This window comes from Hipposideros armiger, unplaced genomic scaffold (assembly GCF_001890085.2).
Source record: "Hipposideros armiger isolate ML-2016 unplaced genomic scaffold, ASM189008v1 scaffold_315, whole genome shotgun sequence".
Classification (NCBI taxonomy): domain Eukaryota; kingdom Metazoa; phylum Chordata; class Mammalia; order Chiroptera; family Hipposideridae; genus Hipposideros; species Hipposideros armiger.
The window spans coordinates 835,141-848,658 of NW_017731665.1; the positions used below are offsets into that span (position 1 = coordinate 835,141).

The following is a 13,518-nucleotide window of genomic DNA, read 5'->3' on the forward strand; positions in this document are numbered from 1 at the left end:
CAGGGAAGAGCGCAATGATGGTGCCAACTTGGGCCAGTGAAGCAACGTCCTCCACAACTAGACTGAAGAACAAAACGACAGCAACTTGTCTGTTCCCCTCCCCCCAATTCCCCAGCGCTGTTCCCATTCCCCCAATTCCCCAATAAAACGCTTTTTTAAAAAAAGAGGTTTTTTTTGAAAAGTATTGGTCCTAAAATTCAGAACCAGGGGCAGCAGTTGGCTTGTTGATTTTTCACTCCGAACTGCAAATGAAACAGGCGGGTGGAGTGGGGGTGATCTGATTGGACCTTCAGCTTCTGAGTAGGGCACAGGTCACCTGCACCTATCATGAGATTCCCCACCTGCACATTCACCCCTATTCCAAATATGCAGGATGTCCAGAAACTAGGCAGACATTCATCACAACCTCTAATCCTTCACTCTCAGTCCTTCCCCCTCTCAGCTCTTCCTAGAGCGAGATAGGAAAGGCCACTTGGTTATCATTCTTAGCTATTTATCTAGCTTGAAAAATGGCTTGTCTGGGCAAAGCAGGTGAATTGCACTTTACAGAACTGATTGAATCCTTGACCTCTATTTACTTGGGAGAAAAAAAAATGCTACTCGTTTCCAATCATGCAAATTGGCTTCTGGCTCCAACCAGCCATTCAAAGAATGTCCCAGGGACAAGTTCGTCCTGAAATTGTCTGAATTAGGGTCCCGCCATCAGAACCGAGTGGTGCTAGATCACAGCAGCTGTCTGTTGACCTAAGGGCAGAGTCCCTCCCCAGGGCCAGCAAGTTCTTCAGGAAGCCGGGACAGCCTGCAGAGGGGCCTGGTTGCCTCTTCCACACAAAAACAGCTATTTATTTATTTATTTATTTATTTATGTATTTTTAAAGATTTTTTTTTATTGGGGAATTGGGGGAAGGGAATAGTGCTGGGGAATCGGGGGAAGGGGAACAGACAAGTTGCTGTAGTTTTTGTTCTTCAGTCTAGTTATGAAGGACGTTGCTTCACTGGCTCATGTTGGTATTATCATTGCGCCCTTCCCGGGTGAGGAAGATTGGTCGCCGGCCTCTGGACGGCCGCTCACAGAGGCTCTTGGCAGCTCACACCGGCTGCCAGCCGCTCACGCTGGCTGCCAGCCATACACGGTAGCTTATGGCAGCCCACTGCAGCAAGGTGCTGCAGCCTATGCCGTCGCCGGTGACTCACACGGCAGCCCAGCTCAAGGTTGAGCTGTTATTCACCATCTTAGCTGTACAGGGCAGTGTCACTGGCCCCCATGTGGGATCTGAACCGGGACCCTGCTGCTCAGATGCCAATCCCAAGCCAGCTCTTAACCAAGCACCACTCAGCCGGCCCCAAACACAGCTTTTTAAAAGGTCTTACTTTTTTGTAAGTCTTTTATTTCCAGACCTAAAGTGACATGACTTTTGGATCCTTTCAAGTCAAACACATTAGCTTTTTTTTTTTTTTGCATTTTTATCGTACGTGTTCTGATTGAGCAGCTTCAAATCACCTGCAACATATGCAACTTTCCCAAATCTTGCCATTCTGTAACATGAAACGAAAGCGTGCATGTGTGTACATAGATGCACACTGGTGGTATAAGGGACATCACCAGTTTTGCTGGGACAGAGTGGGAGGAAACCACACAACGGTGAGTTCCAGGGTTTTCTTTGGGGACTGCCTTGGAGGCTGGCTACCCCAACAGCCCTACAAAGTTAGTAACCAACCCCATTCTCATTTGGTCCTGGTTCATATATACCTAACTCCTGTCACTATTTGCAATGATTTTATTTCTTTGTTGGAAAATAAGTGTTCATCGTCCCCACTAACCTTCATGCTCTGTGAGATCAGAGATCCCCTCAGACCTGCTCACTGTGGTCTCCTCTGTACTTAAGAGCAGCACCTGGCACCTAGTAGGTGCTCAGTAAACACTGGTTGAAGGAAAGAACGAAGTCAGTCACAGGCCCCGTGCCAGATGCCAGGAAACATCTCAGCATCTCTGTTTTTCGCTTGCAGCCCTTACCTCGAAGGCCTGAGACCAGATCGGGCCCTGAGCTGAGTTGCCATCTCCCTGAACTGTTGCAACCTGGGCTGATTTAATAGATTCACTTTCTTAGATGCCAGAGGAACATGCCCCGTGGGCCCCAGGAATTGCCAGCACCGACTGGCATTTCCCTGCATGCCGTGTGCTAGCTTCAGAGCAAGCTGGGGGAAGAAGTAACAGACGCCCCGTCTCCCACAGAACCCCTGAACTGGAGACCTCCCCAGACACAGGAATGGTGTCAGATGCTGGGCATCCCTCCAGAATGACAAAGAGCCATTATACCCAGCCTGGCCCCCCATGACCAAGAATTGCTTCACAGCCTGTCGCTCACATTTCTTTGGTCTGGCCCCATACTCGCCTTTCCGGCCGTGTGACTGTCCTAAACTACCCATGTCCCTTGATCTTCCTTGCCCACCTATGAAAGTCTTGCTTATGGTTCCTTAATCATACAGTTCCACAATCCCTTGTCTGCACTTCCAAAATCCAAAAGCTCTGACCCCTGCAAGGTTTTTCCAAAGTTTGCAAACATTGGACCACCAAAGTTTGGTGGTCCAGCCCAGACCACCAGGAACCCACTGCAGTTGAGCAAAGGTGGGCTTACTGACTTGTTGCCGTGAGGGAGAACACATACCACGCGTGTTCTGATAGCTCCCCTTCACCCCACTGACCCCTGCCCTCAGTAGTACTACCCCAGCACTGGAAAGGTGAGATGCACAGCATTTATCAGCCACATCCAGTACAGCCAGGGGGACAGGACGCCACACGCCAGGCACGGCCACTCACCCTTGGAAACAGAGTGAACCAGAGCACAGGCAGTGGGCCGCAGGCTTTGTAGTAACAGGGTGGGGTGCACCCTCTGGTTCCTACAGGAGGTAATTGGGTTGTTTGAATAGTTTTGCAGGCTGGCAGGGAACTGAAGCCCCTCATATTGAGGACAGGATGGAGTGCAGCTGGTCTGGCTGGTGGGGGAGCTAGCCAGGTGGGGAGACTTTCCTGCTGGGTGTGGGGCATATCTGAAAGGGCAGGAGGACTCTGGTTAGTCCTTTGAAGCCCTGTGAGGACCAAAGATACCAAGGTAGCACTTGAAATTTTAAGTCTTCCAACTCAGCGGGGAACCCAGGCACGTCTCATAAAAGGGTTCAGTTAGAAGGACTTATTTTAGGGCTGGCCGAGTGGCTCAGTTGGTTAAGAGCTCGCTCAAGAGTTTGAGCTCTGAGCAACAGGGTCCCCAGTGGACTTATTCTAGGATTTGAGCGCGTGTTAGGTTACTGGGGGGAGTGTCCTGGATTGGGTACTACCAGGAAGCAGGGCTGACTCTACGATTGGGTACTTTGATCTATCTTATCTAGAAGGCAGGAGGAATGGAGCAGGTAAAGCTCTAGTTGGTCAAGAAGCAGCAGTCACTCCTGTTAGCTGGGATAGGGGACTATCTGGTCATGTTTGTGGCTTGGACAATATTCTTGGTCCAAGAACCTGGTTGTGACTGGTCCGGTTTGTCCTAGCCCATCACGGGGGCAGAGCGGCCCTGTCAGGTCTGGCGTTCCATGGAGTTGTTTGTGTTCACGGGAGAGTCCCAAGGCCCTCCTAGCAACTCCACGGCCAGTGGCGCCAGGCCAGTTCCGGCTGTCAGGGGCTGCTTTTCTCTTCCTCCATACCCCCCACCCTGTAGCCAAGGGCGGACAAAGGCAGTCCTCAGAACTCAGAGCTTCGCTGCTGCCAAGTGTGGCCGGTCAGGAAGTTGTTCAGAGACCGTCGTTGTAGCTGGGCTGTGGTTAGAGCCTCCTGCTGTCTTGCAGGTTAAGTTGTCGAGGGCTCCCCCAGGACAATTGCTGCACTTAAGACCCTGGACAGAACACATCGGTGCCCCGCACACAGGCCATTATCAGAAATAGAAGTGGCTGTTGGGTCCGGCACCAGATCCTGAAGATGGGCCTCTGTTCCCGAACCCAGGCCATGAAAACTCCCCCCAAAGTCCAGCTGGTCTTTCCCTGGAGAGCCAGGTGGCTTTTTTTTTTTTTTTAAAGCCTAGTCACAAACTGTTCTACGTGACCTTGGTATTTGTGAAGTATTTACATAGGTGCAGCAAGAATGTTTGCTTGAGCATAAATTCCCCCTCGGTTAGCCAAGAAGAAATTCCAGGTTTCATGATATGCTAATGAATTTACCTTTCACTCGATTTGTTGGAGCAGAAGTTGTGTCACCGGTGACATCTGCTAGGGTAAGAGACAAGTTTCGGAGGAGCTTTCCCAGTTGCATTGCCCCTGCCATGGGAACTGTGGCTGGCATTTGTGTGCGTGAAGAGAGTCACTGATCCCTTTGGGCGCTCTCCCCTGTAGCCTGTGCTAGCATCTTTGTGGGGGTGTCTGGGTGTTCTTTTTAAGGGAACACAATCCACTTTTCAGGGTAATTTTCAACATCTGGAAGGCTCTAACAATCATCCAGAGTGCCCAGGACGAGTGATGTGTGGCAGGCGGCTAGAAGCCTGATGGACACATAACAAGTGGTAACCGACACCCACCAGGATGTCTGTAATAAAAAAGATGGACAGTGACAAGTGCTGGTGATGATGGGGAGAAATTGGAACCTTCACACACTGCGGATGGGAGTTTCAAAAAGTGCATTGTTGTCTGGCAGTTCCTCAAAGTGTTAACAGAGAGTTACCCTATGACCCAACAATTCCACTCCTAGGTAGAGACCCAAAATAACTGAAAAGTTGTACTCAAACAAAAATTTATACGCAACTGTTCATAGCAGCTTCATTCATAATAGTCCAATGGTAGAAACAGTCCAAATATCCATCGGTGGATGAGTGGGTAAACAAACCAATCTGGGCATACAATGGAATATTATTCAGCCACAAAAAGGGATGAAGTGCTAACACATGCTCCAACCTGGATGAACCTTGAAAACATGATGCTAAATAAACCAGTTACAAAAGACCACATATTGGGCCAGCGGAGTGGCGTGTTGTTTAAGAGTTGGCTTGGGATGCCAGCTCTGAGCCTCAGGGCCGCAGCTGGGATCCCACATGACGGCCAGCGACACTGCGCCCTCTACAGCTAAGATGGTGAACAGCAGCTCGACTTGGAGCTGGGCTACTGTGAGTCGCTGGCAACGGTATAGGCCACAGTGGGGCTGGCTGGCAGCTGGCGTGAGCTGCCGTGAGCGGCCGTCCAATGGCCGGCGAGCAACTGCCTCAGCCGGGAAGAGCACAATGATAACACCAACATGGGCCAGTGAAGCGATGTCCTCCACAACTAGACTGAAGAACAAAAAGGACAGCAACTTCTCTGTTCCCCTTCCCCGATTCCCAAATAAAATCTTTAAAAAAAAGAGGCCACATATTTAGGTACGTGAAATGTCCAGAAGAGGCAAATCCATAGCGATAAGAAGCAGATCAGTGGTTGCCAGGGGCTGGGGAAATGGAGAGTGAGTTATAATGGATACAGCATATCTGTTTAGGATGATGAAAATGTTTGTAGGTGGATTACAGTGGTGGATGCACAGCTCTGTAAATACACGAAAAGTTAATGAATTGTATACTTTAAATGGGTGAATTATATAGTATGTGAATTATATCTTGATAAAGCTGTTACAAAACAAAAAACAAAAACAACCCAGTAGTATGTGAGTGGGGCCCAGGCAGAACTGGGGATGTATACATTTATCACAATAGGAGTGAGCCGATTTTCTTTTTCCTTTCAAGGTGAGCAAATTTCCTTCAGTGGAATTAAGCAGTACCCTTCAAAGCAGGCTGTCTGTCTAAAGAGAACAAACTGAGTGTTGTAGCACTGAGAGTCCCAACATCAGTTCCCACTATTTCCGCAGAACTGTTGGGTTGTCGGAAAAGTTATGATGTATTTTTCTATGTTTTTCATTGCAAAAATGCGTCATGACTTTTCCAACAACCCAATACAATTGGTTTTGTGGATAGATATTAACGGCCTGAGCAGAAGCATTTGTTGACGTGAGGTCAAGAACATGTGCTTAATAGACAACATCCCTGCAAAGGTCTTTACATTCAATTCAGACGAGCTTCCTTGCCCTTTCTCCCATGGTGTGATTGCTGGCAAGAGTGGGATACCAGGTCAAGTCTGGGAGAGGAAGTCTTTAGGTCTGCACTGGCCTGGCACTTTACATATATTATTTCTACACACCCTCACCCCCTGCCGTGGCAACCTCATTTAGCAGGCAGGGAAGCTGCGACAGAGAGGTTGAGTCATTTGCACAATGTCACACCACTGCTGAGAAAGAGTCACACCCATCTGCCTAAACCCATGATGGGCAGGTGTCCACTGTCTCTTCTGTGGGGACGCTGGGAAGCTGGGAGAGATTGGTCCTGAGCCCACTGAACCCCTGAGCAGGGCTCATGTCATGTGCTGTATATAAGCAGTGTGTACCTTATGCCAGGAACACGGGGTGGGCCAGGCGTGGGGGTTCTAAGGGGCTGAGTCAGGGGCCTTCCCTGCAGACTTCCCTAGGAAACCAGGACCAGCAGGCTGCCATTGTCATGCCTGAGAATTGACACAAGTAGGGCCTGACCGTGACTGTGGCAGCTGGCTTATGGCCATGTCCTTAAAGTGTCCTTATGGCCATGTCCTCCCTCAAAGGGGGGAGCACAGCAAGGTTCAGGAAGGTCACGTGCCCCTGGGAGGGCGGGGACATGCAGAACTCAGACTTGACTAACGCCCGTGCCTCATGCCCTTTTCACCTTCCTTCTCCAGAGACACCTGTGTGGCATTTGGCTGCTGTCCAGAAACCAGCTTAGCCCTTCAGACTCTCTCCCCAAAATCTGGGCTCTCCTAACTCCAAGAGTTCTGTTTCCTGTCCTGATTCTAGAGACTTCCGAGGAGTGAGCTGCCTCTTCGTCGCCTTCCCTGCATGCTTCTTGGAAAGGGTCATGGCTTATGTAATTGAGGGGCTTGGATTAAAAGGCCGGCCGTTTGTCTGTTCAAACATTCATCACCTATTAACTGAGCACCTACTCTGCCCCACTCCAGGCCCTCGGAAGCATGTCCACGGCCATGTTCTTTGGTGTCCTAGCAACCAGAAACTCTCATCCGAGATCTGTGACCAGCACAGAGGCCATATTCTCCTGGACTGCTGTGACTCGCAGCCTCTCTGGGTCTCTGAGCACCTGTTTGTGCAGCTTGTGGGTGCACTGAAAGCCGCCACTTGAGCCCAGAGACGCTCAGAACCCCAGCCCAGCCAACGCCCTGGTAGGATGAGCTTCTCGCTCACCTTCTCCGAGCTGGTCAACATCGCCATCCCGCAGTGTGGCGTGTTAAACTTCAAGGCCCTGCACCTCCTGCTGCATGGCATCCTGGAGCACATCCACATGTCCGAGCTCAAGAAGGCCCTCTCAGGGGACGAGGACTTCCTCCAGTCCTCGCAGACCATGTTCTTGCCGCGAGAAGGAGACGCCCAACCCATCCTCAACCCCATGAAGAGGCTGAGCAACGTCTTTGACCACGTGGTGAGCCGCATCGACCAGATGGAGAGCCAGCTGACCATGCTACAGGAACTACCCTCCACCTCTGAGCTGCTGCAGGCCAGTGAAGGGACCAGCCGACCCGCCCAGGAACTGTGGCAGCTGATAAAGCTCCGAAAGATGGTGGAGGGCAATGAAGAAGCCACAGAAAAGGTAACCCGCCCAGCCTCCAGAAGCTCCCTGACCCCTTTGCTCTCATCCCAGACAGGCATCTCACCCCCAATTCCCTTGTGTCCCCTTGTGATGGGTCCTCCTCGTTTGGGAGTCAGGCAGAACCAAAGCTCTAAGCTTGCATCCATTGTCTAGTGTTGAGGAAGGAAGCCAGATACAAAAGGCCACATATTGTGTGATTCCATTAATATGAAATGTCCAGAATGGGCATCTCCATAGAGACAGAAAGCAGATTGGTGGTTGCCAGGGGCTGGACAGAGAGGGGAACGGGGAGGGCCTGCTAAGTGGTTACAGGGTCTCCTTTTAGGGTGATGGAAATGTTCTGGCACTAGATGGAGGCAGTGGTCACACAACATTGTGAATGCACTAAATGCCACTGAATTGTTCACTTCAAAATAGTTCATTGTATGTTATGTGAATCTCACCTCAATAAAAAAATTATTATTATTATGGACCTCCCATGGGGGAGGCATCATGGTACTTAAGGCGAATAAGAGTTCATATTCTAGCGAGGGAGACAGACAGAAAGCAACTGAATAAAAACCTACAGCTACAGGAAGTAGCCATGGGAGGAACGGGAAAGAGCATTATCCCAACTTTAGAGGTGAGAAACTGACCCTCAGATATGCTCATTAGTGACAGGAGCAGGAAGGGGACCGAGGCCTCTGACTCAGGACCTGTCTTGGACCACATGCTCTCCTGCCTCCCTGCCCCGCACCTGGATATGCATTAGGGCCTTGGGAAGACTTTGGATCTTAGGGAATGAATACCCTGCCTCCTCTTTCCCCATTCTCATATTGGCAAAATTGGAGGGCGGGTGGTATGGTGAGTGCGGTGCCTGTGGGTCAAGCTCCAGGGCACTGAGTGCGTGGCAGGGATGGAGGACGGATGTGCAGGGCTGCTGGAGGACATCCATCACACAGAGGGACCACTCTGAGGCACGTGCCCTAAAGAGAACTGGGAACAGAGCCTCACAGACTGAGTTTGGGATTCTTCTACTTTTTGGAAAAATTTGCGAAGAATTGGTATTAATTCTCGTTTAAATATTTGATAGACATCAGTGGTAAAGCCTTCTGGGCCTGGCCCTTTCTTTGTGGTATTTTTTGTTGTTGTCGTTATTTTATTACTACTGCAACCCCTCCCCTTGTTTTAGGTCTTTTAGATGATCTATTTCTTCTTGAGCCAGTTTTGGTAGTTTATGTCTTTCTAGGAATTTGTCCATTTCATCCAACTTATCTAAGTGGTTGGCATACAATTGTTCACAGTATCCCTTTTATAATTGTTTTTATTCTGTAGGGTCAGTAGTTCCCTCTTTCATTTCTGATTCTAGTAATTTGAGTCATCTCTTTTATTCTTGGTCAATCTAGCTAAAGGTTTGCTACCAGCTTTCAGTTTCATTAATCTCCTCTATTTTCTATTTCATAGTTTCCACATAATCTTTATTGTTTTATTTTTTTTACTAGCTTTAGGTTGTTTGCTCTGCTTTTTTCCAATGTCTTAGGGTGGAAGTTTAGGCTATTGATATGAGATCTTTCTTCTTTGGTAATATAGCCACATCCAGCTAAAATTTCTAAGTGATGCTTTAGCTGCATCCCATAAATTTGGGTGTGTTGTGTTTTCATTCTAATTCATCTCGTAGTGTTTTCTAATTTCCTTTGTGATTTATTCTTTGACCCATTGGTTATTTAGGAGAGTGTTGTTTAATTTCCACATATTTGTGAATTTCTAATAGCTTCTTCTGTTACTGATTTCTAATTTACTTTCATTGGAGCCAGAGTACACATTTTGTATTACTTCAGTCCTTTTTTAATTTATTGAGACTGGTTTTACAGCCTAGCATATATGGTCTGTCTTATAGAACGTTCTATGCGTGCTGGAGAAGAATGTGTATTCTGTCATTGTTGAGTGGAGTGTTCTATAAATGTCTATTATGTCTAGCTGGTTTATAGCATTGTTCAGATCTTCTGTTTCCTTGCTGATCTGTGTAGTTGTTTAATCCATTATCGAAAATGGGGTATTGAAGTCTTCAACAATTCTTGTTGAATTGTGTGTTTCTTTCAGTTCTGTCAACCTTGGCTTCATGTATTTTGGGGCTCCATTGTTAGGTGCATATATGTTTATACTTATTATATCTTCCTGATGAATTGAACATCTTATCATTATAAATGTCCCTCTGTGTTTCTAGTAACAATTTTTTTTTTCTTAAAGTCTATTTTGTCTAATACTAGTATATCCACTCCAGTTCTCTTTTGGTTACTACTTGCATGACATATCTTTTTATATCCTTTTATTTTCAACTTACTTGTATCTTTGAATCTAAACTATGTCTGTTATAGACACCATGAGTTTGGATCATATTTTCTAATCCATTCTGCCAATCTCTGCCTCTTAATGGAAAGTTTAATCCATTTAATGTAATTACTGATAAGAAGGACTTCTGCCATTTTGCTATTTGTTATTTTTGTTAGCTGAATGCCTAACTATGCACTAGGCCCTTTATATACATTATCACATTTTTTTCATACCCATTTTATGATTCAGGAATTGAAAACTTAGAAAGATGCAGTAACAGCCCCAGTCAGTGGTGAAACTGAGCTATGAGCTCAGCATTGCATTTTTCAGCTCTTGCCTGGAAGTTTCCTCACTGGTCCTGCAGCTTCCCCTATTATCCTCCCAGGGCCAATCTACGCATGCAGTCAGAAGGACACTTTAAAAACGTAAATCCAGGGGCGGCCGGTTAGCTCAGGTGGTTAGAGCACAGGCTCATAACACCAAGGTTGCTGGTTCAATCCCCACATGGGCCTAGGAGCTGCGCCCTCCACAACTAGATTGAAGACAGTGACTTGACTTGGAGCTAATGGGTCCTGGAAAAGCACACTGTTCCCCAATAAAATAAAAATTTTTTAAAATGTAAATCCAATCATAACTCCCTTGCCTGTCCTCCAGTGGTTCCCACCAAAGGGCATGAGATGCCTCGTGATGATGACTCCTGGTTACTGAATACATTCCAGCACAGGGTCGCCTCCTTCCCACCCAGGCCACCTGATAGCTCAGAGCACTATTGACTTCAGTGTTATTTGCTGGCCTTTGAGTATATGTTCCAGCCTAGGCCTGGGGGGAGCCGAGAGGACTTTTTGGACCATGGCAGTCATCAGAAAACTTCCACACTTTACTTACCTTCTCCCCCAGCCACACTCAACTTCATGTTTTCCCCTCCTCTCTCCCGCTTCAGTCTATGAAGACCCTGCAGGATTTGCTCACTGACGTTCATGCACTCAAGGTCACCATTGAAACCCTCAGGAAGGATTTGGACATACTGAAGAAAATGTTTGATAAGGTAGACCCTCCCTAGCATCCTCTAAGCTGGCCATGCTGCTTGGACCTCTGGTGGTTGGGGGTGACAGGGTAAATCTGGGAAGCCCGTTCTTAGAGAACACAGCCCTGGGGGCAAGAGATGGGGACTGATGTGGCCCAGCCACTTGCCTTGTCCCACTGAACTCTCCGTGTCTTCCACCATGCTGTGCTCCTTACCCTCCTGTGTTAGGACACCACTTGGAAGTGACAGCCTAGTTCATTCTGGCATAGGCAAAATAAAAGAATTTTTTGTCTCATTTACTCAAAAGTCCAGGTCTGCCTTTAGGTACGGCTAGATCTAGGTGCTCATACTCCATTAGCCTGTCTCCCAGTGATGATTTTCCTCTGGGTTGTCTTCATATCTTCAAGTCTTGGCAACCCCAGGCTTACATTCCATCAACTTAGGAGAAAGAGAACACCTCTTCCTCTTCTAGCAAACCCTATCCACACTAAGAAGTAGATTAAACCTAACACAGGCCTACGTTCTAGCTCCCTTCATAGCCACAAGGACATGTTCTAACTCGTTACCACGATGTGGAAGCACATGGAATCCCTGAAGTGTGAGGCACAGCTGGGGAGTCAGAGCTGGGCTCAAAAGCCAGCTCTCCACATGCCCAGGTTGGCGTTGTGGCTGAGGTTTTACAACACGCCTCCAAATAACATGACTTAATGCATTGTCCCCAGTGCATAGGTCCGTGTATGCATTTGATTGTCATGGCAACTGTGAGAACTTCAATCTTGGGCTAGGTAGCTCCCATCTGAGCAGAAAGGGCACTGTTAGGAAACTGTGTCATGAAACACGAAAAAGGACCACTGGACAAATCTGTTTGAGAGACAGTGCTTCCTCAACCCACCTCTTGGAGATCCTTAACGTACTTTTGCCCATTAGAGGCTCTGAGAAGTCCTACAGTACAAAAACCTGTTGAGTGCTCTTTAAGCCCAGTGTTTCCCAAATGTGTTTGCCCAGGAAACCCTTTTCTACCCCTTTCTCACTCTCTGGGAAGTACTTGCTTTGGAATCTGTTATCCCTTCTCCAACCTTTAGTCACCTGGCACTAAGTCCTTATATTTGAGCCGTGGGAGAAGCATGGCCAGAGCCAGAACTTGCACCCCTCACCATGAGTTTGCCTCACTTGACAGATACGTGCGGAAAGAATAGGCACTTTCTTTGAAGATTTGAAAAGGCAGAACCAGAAGATGAATGAGCTGCAGCAGGGATTGGTGAGGGCCTCGGCACTGTCCTCCATCCCTGGTTCCCCGACCTCCAGTCCCAGGGGTGCTGGGAGTGGGGAGGGGTAAGGAGGGCAACACAATCTGGAAAGGCCCGTTTATTTGCAGGTGTGGAGGGCAGTGTGGTGTGGCGAGGGACCCACCCAAGGGGATCACGTCCTCCAGGTTCACGCCCCTCATTCCCAACCCCCTCCCTCCCCAGATTACTCTCCAGAAAGAGATTCTTGCCATCCCCAAAACTGAGGACATGGTACTCTGGAGCAGCCTCCACGAGGCCATGTTCACCCCGGTAAGTGAAAGAGAATAGAGGAGGGGGCAGCAGGGGTGAGGGAGCAGGCAGGGTGACCGCGGACATGGCCTGGAGCAGCCCTGGCCAGCCCAGCCCCCTTTTCTGCAGGGAACTTTTCCACAGAGAGCAGTTCCACTACGGCAGAAGGATTCTGAGCGGTGGCAAGCTAAAGAGCAGCTCCCAGAAACCGACCTTCCCCAGACCACCAAGCACCTCGGAAGTGATGGCCACAGCCAGGTCTCAGAGGCTGTCCCCAAGCCCCTGGAGATTGTCTGGCATTACCAGGTTCCAGAGCAACTGCAGCAGGAGGAGCCTACCCAGGCAGTTCCATTCACAGGGCCCCAGGGGCTGGGCCAGCCTCAGGTGCTCAAGCCTGGGCCAGCATCCAAGCCTAAGCCTGCACCTGGACCTGGGCCTGATTCCGTGCTGGGGCCAGAGCCTAAGCCCATGCCTGCACTGGGGTCCACGCTGGGACCCAGTCTGACACCTGGGCTCACGCAAGCACGTGGGCCTGTGTTCCAACCTGGGCCTGTCCCCGGACCTGGGCCTGTCCCCGGACCTGGGCCTGCCCCCAGACCTGCACCTGACCTTGGGCCTGCCCCCGGAGCTGGGCCTGTCCCCGGACCTGGATCTGACCTTGGGCCTGCCCCCGGACCTGGGCCTGTCCCCAGACCTGGGCCTGTCCCCGGACCTGGACCTGACCCTGGACCTGCCACCAGACCTGGGCCTGACCTTGGGCCTGTCCCCAGACCTGGACCTGCCCCCAGATCTGGGCCTATCCCCGGACCTGGACCTGACCTTGGGCCTCCCCCTGGACATGGACCTATGTATGGACCTGGGCCTTTCTACGGACTTGGGCCTGCCCCTGGACCTGGACCTGACCTTGGGTCTGCCCCTGGACCTGGGCCTATATATGGACCTGGGCCTTTGTACGGACCTGGGCCTGCCC

General features: G+C 49.4%; 1 protein-coding gene across 12 annotated transcripts in view; it reads left to right on the forward strand.

Annotated features, from left to right (window-relative positions):
* The window catches only part of CUNH16orf96 (chromosome unknown C16orf96 homolog), a 55,203-nt gene that overhangs the window by 18,788 nt on the left and 22,897 nt on the right, over positions 1–13,518 (forward strand). For 10 of the 12 annotated variants that reach the window (XM_019660252.1, XM_019660248.1, XM_019660250.1 and 7 more), the window contains exons 2-6: positions 6,760–7,679; positions 10,930–11,034; positions 12,191–12,271; positions 12,483–12,569; positions 12,678–13,516. In XM_019660252.1, the coding sequence (XP_019515797.1) occupies positions 7,260–7,679; positions 10,930–11,034; positions 12,191–12,271; positions 12,483–12,569; positions 12,678–13,516 (1,532 nt within the window). In that variant the 5' untranslated portion in view covers positions 6,760–7,259. The remainder of the gene's footprint in view (positions 1–6,759; positions 7,680–10,929; positions 11,035–12,190; positions 12,272–12,482; positions 12,570–12,677; positions 13,517–13,518) is intronic. The other 2 variants (XM_019660249.1, XM_019660251.1) reach the window with 2 other exon arrangements.